The following is a 4,413-nucleotide window of genomic DNA, read 5'->3' as shown; positions in this document are numbered from 1 at the left end:
CCTCCGTCTCCTCCTAACATGTTACTTCAGTTAATAAAAATGTGCTCTTCACAAAACGAGTTATCTCATTAATATAATGTAAGAAGTTTGAGTTCAGGCCGCTAGACGCAAAGAATAGGTGCCCCGTTCAGCCTGCCAACCTTCTAAACCAGCGAACACTGAATACCGACTCCCACTATCTAGTAAGCGCCCGACTCTCTTGCAGCGTGCGAGGATTTTGTGTGCGTTTTGGTCCCACGCGGCCTCTGTAGCGTCCCTAGTTACCGCGCCCCTAGTAACCACCCATCCCAAGCAAGGAGCCGCCAGGTCGCCAGAGGCCGCGCCGGCTTACCCGCCCCGGGCCAGCGCGGGCGCTCAGGCCTCGGAGGCGGGGTAATGGCCGCTTCCGACCCAACGGCGAGGCTCACGGCCTCCAGTCTCCAAACCCTGGTCAATCCCAACACTGGAGCGCGGGTAGCCCAGTACGAACGCGAAGACCCCTTACAGGCCCTGGCGACGGCGGCGGCGATCTTGGACGAGGATGAGGAGGCGAATAGGGTGCAGCCCGCGGGGACGTCGGTAATGCCGGGGCGGGACGTGGGCTGGGACCTGGCGCGGGCTGGGAGCAGGCTGGGGAACGTGGTGCCCTGTGCAGATACTCCCCACTGGGTGATCGTGGCCTACCACCTTCTCTCTGCCCCCACGGGAAATACTCAAGGTGTTGAAAAGTATTTTAATTTCCACCAAAGAGATTTTTGTAAAAATTTCTTGCACAGCATTTATATTACTCTATTTCTAGAGAGTGCAAAGTGTAGAATTTTGCTCCCTACTCTTCAGCATCTGTTGGGAATGGATATTTCCTTTTATTTATTTATTTATTTTACTTGAGAAAAACCGATCTGCCCCACAGTGGATAACCCATGAAAATTCAGGTGAATCAGCTGTGCTGTCAGATTTGTTATCTCCTTAAGGTCTTTGTTACAAGCAGATCTCAACACAATACCGTACAGGTGGGTGTTTAAAACCATCAAGAGTTCAGTGGCTAGATCGGACACAGGTGTATATAGATAAGCATCCAGAGAAGCAAATTAGTGAAGTTTCAATGTTTTTTAAACAGCTCTACAGAGTGGAGTGACACAGCCTTTTCACTGATCAATTTTCAGTGTCAAATGTGTTGTGGACACCTGTCCACCAGGTGGAGGGCAGAGTCTACCATCTCTATTTACTTGAAAGATGGCAACCTTGATTTGAAACTAGCAATCTGCAGACATAAACCTCCTTATCTCCAGTTAAACTTTCTTAATACCATATGTCCAAAGCTTTTCAGATACAAAACATTATGGTTTAGGGCTAATTGAAATCACTGGATATTTTGGAATTCTAATCTCTTTAATCTACACTAAAATTATTAGTGAGAAAATTTGTAGCAACACCTTTTATGGCCAATATTTCACCAACAGACAAATGACTTAATGTTATCCAGAGTAAGGCAGATGGAGACAATGAACATCAACCAGAGTCAGAGTCCTAGGGCCAGTTTTGTTCATGATAAAGCTACTCCTCAACACAATTTGCAGTAGGCAACAAAAGATGCAAAGTGATGGAGGAAAAGGATTTGGAGTCCTGTATTGGATCCATTCTCTGCCAGTTGCTAGGTGATGTTAGGATGTAACTTCCTTATATCTCAGTTTCCTTACTTGTAAAGGAACTATAATAATTTTCTTTCTTTCCCATCTTACCTGGCTGTTATGGGAACCAAATGAGAGACTGTGTGTCTCAACTAAAGAGCAATTTATATAAATTAGTAATAATTATAAAAACTGCTAGTGGGACTGTCATTTGAGCTACTTCCCCAAAGATTAAATTCCACTGTGGCTTGCTTTGGTAGAAGAGTCAGTCATTTCTATAATTGGAGTTATATTAATATTTCCAGAGTGCCTGTTAAATTGCAAATTTGTATTAGAAACTGTTATTATCTTCAGGGAGATCAGTTTATACAATGAGCTAATTTCAGATGGACAGGATCCTACAAAAAACACAAGGAAGCTAAGTGTTATGGGTTTGAGAGTGTTCTGAGACCAACACACAGGAAGAATCCAAAAGGAAACCCTGAGTAAGCTGCCATCATAGGCCTGGTAGCAGGAGGGCACTGGGTCTGGGGAAGAAGCACTGAAAAGGCAGGAAAGAGTATGCAGGAGCCAGAGTTTGCTTTCTTCACAGGTTGGCTTGGGTTTCCAACTTGATTTTTAAAGGTTATTTTGTCTCAACTTTATCATCTGTAAAATGTTGTAAACTCCAATACCGCACCCACCACACAAGACTGATTAGAGAACCAACTATCACAATAGGCCTCTTTCAGTCCTTAGTTTTGGCAAAACCAGACCACCCATCCCACCCCATGTCTGTACCATCCCACACACACCTTCCCTGCCCTCCAGCACACACACACCCCTTGCAGGATTCTCTGCCCATACTGGGCACTGATACATGTTCCTTGAGTCCAGCCTTAGTTGGAGATATCACTTCACAGAACTTGTTATGTGGCTGATGATGACATGGGTAAAACAATATTCTATAATTCATAGTTTAAAATTTTCACTGAATATCCTAATGGGGCAACCTTCTCTTTTTCAACAAATATTGAACATTTATTAAGTGCTGGTCACTGACTATTCAGTGGTGAATGAAACAGACATAGCTCACACCCTCATAGAGCTTCCAGGCTGGTGAGGGAAGAGAGACAAAAACTAAACAGTCAAATGACTGTACAATGGGAAATATTGGGAAAGAAATGAACAGGCTACTATGATTAAAGAAAGGAATGGGAAGGAACCTACTTTAATGAGTTGTTAACATTTAGGTCCATGGATGAGAAAGAACAGCCATTTGAAAAGTGGGAATGGGAAGAGCATTCCAGGCAGAGGAAACAACATATGCAGAGGCCCAAAGGCATGAAGCTCTTCAAGTGATCAAGGATCTGAAGGAAAGCCAGCAGAACTGGAAAGGAGAGAGGGAGAGTGGGAGGAGATGAGATTAGGGAGGTGAGCAGGGCCTGACCATTCAGGGCCTTGTAGACCAAGGTAAGGAGTTTAGATTTTATTGCCTGTATAGTGTGAAGTCCTTGAAGGCTTTTAAGAGATATGATACGTTCGTATTTACATTTTTAAAAAGATCACTGTGATGGGTTTATGGAGAATGATTGGAAGGTTTAACAAAGCAGAAGTTAGGAGACTGGTTAGGAGGCTGTTGCAGTAATTCAGGTTCAGAGGCAATGGATTTAAGAGTCCAAGGGTGATGGCAAGAAGCAGACATTTCTCTAGAATGGATAGGACTTACTGTTGGATTGGATGTGAGGGCCAAAGAAGAAGAGGAAGAAAGCAGGGATGCTTGTTCCCAGGTTTCCAAGTGGAACAGCTACATAGAAGGTAATGCCATTTACTGAACTGGGTACAACTAGGGGAGGAATAGGTTTGAGGGGTGGGCAGGAATTAAGGTTTCAGTTTGAACATGGTAAACTTAAGATGCCTGTGAAACCCCCAAGTGGAAATGTCTAGGAAGATGTTGAGCCTATGAAACTGGAGTCCTCTGGGGTCCGGGCTGGAGCATTTCTAAAACAGCAGGAATGGATGAGATCACCTAGGAAGTGAGTACAAAGAAAGGAGAAGGGGCCTAGTACAGAGCTCCTAAGAACTTCAACATTCAACAGTCAGGTTCAATATCAGGAGAAAAGGGGACAAGAGATGAACGAGCAGCTACTGTGGTAGGAGGAATATCACAAGAATGTAGAGAGGTCTCACATTGATTGTTTTTAACGATGAAGGAAAGAGGGGACATTTCATCCCTAAAATGGGAGAAAAGGGGAAAAAGGAATGGTTACATAGATAGGAAGATGAGGGAACTTCCCTCTGATGGCTTCTGTTTTCTCAAAGAAATAAAAGAGTTATCAGTGGGTAGTTGGGAGGGTGCAGGTGGGAGCTGTTACAGGAGCAAGGGAAGGTAGCAGCAGAGCGGGGGAGTGGGAGAGCCCTCCTCCAGAAGGAACACGGAGGAGCCGGGCAGGCCAAGTGTCTGTTAGACATTGTTCAGTGTTTCATTTAATATTAATATTCACAAAACATTCTTTTCTTTTTTAAAAAAGTTACATTTCAATTATGACAATAATACATGAACACATTCTCCTTTTAAAATATCAAATGTTACATATGAGGCATAGGCCCTTCTAACACCTCTCCCCTAAAAAAAGAAAATCTGGGTACCCACTCTCTCCCCATTGGTAGCCACTGTTTTGAAATTGATGTGTATTCTATTCTTCTGGGCTTTTTTCTGTCTCCTACATATATAATATTCACAAAACATTCTTTTCTTTTTTAAAAAAGTTACATTTCAATTATGACAATAATACATGAACACATTCTCCTTTTAAAATATCAAATG

The 4,413-nt window shown here is 43.3% G+C and overlaps 1 protein-coding gene across 2 annotated transcripts in view; it reads left to right on the top strand.

The window, feature by feature from the left end:
* Nucleotides 1-369: 369 nt before the first annotated feature.
* The window catches only part of FAM161A (family with sequence similarity 161, member A), a 19,939-nt gene continuing 15,895 nt past the window's right edge, over nt 370-4,413 (top strand). Inside the window, exon 1 of one of the 2 annotated variants that reach the window (XM_012639196.1) lies at nt 370-558. In XM_012639196.1, the coding sequence (XP_012494650.1) occupies nt 376-558 (183 nt within the window). In that variant the 5' untranslated portion in view covers nt 370-375. The remainder of the gene's footprint in view (nt 559-4,413) is intronic. The other variant, XM_012639195.1, reaches the window with a different exon arrangement.

This window comes from Propithecus coquereli, unplaced genomic scaffold (assembly GCF_000956105.1).
Source record: "Propithecus coquereli isolate 6110/MARCELLA unplaced genomic scaffold, Pcoq_1.0 Scaffold138, whole genome shotgun sequence".
NCBI classification, from domain to species: domain Eukaryota; kingdom Metazoa; phylum Chordata; class Mammalia; order Primates; family Indriidae; genus Propithecus; species Propithecus coquereli.
The sequence above is the reverse complement of the archived record's forward strand: the minus strand, read 5'-3'. Positions and strand labels throughout refer to the sequence as shown.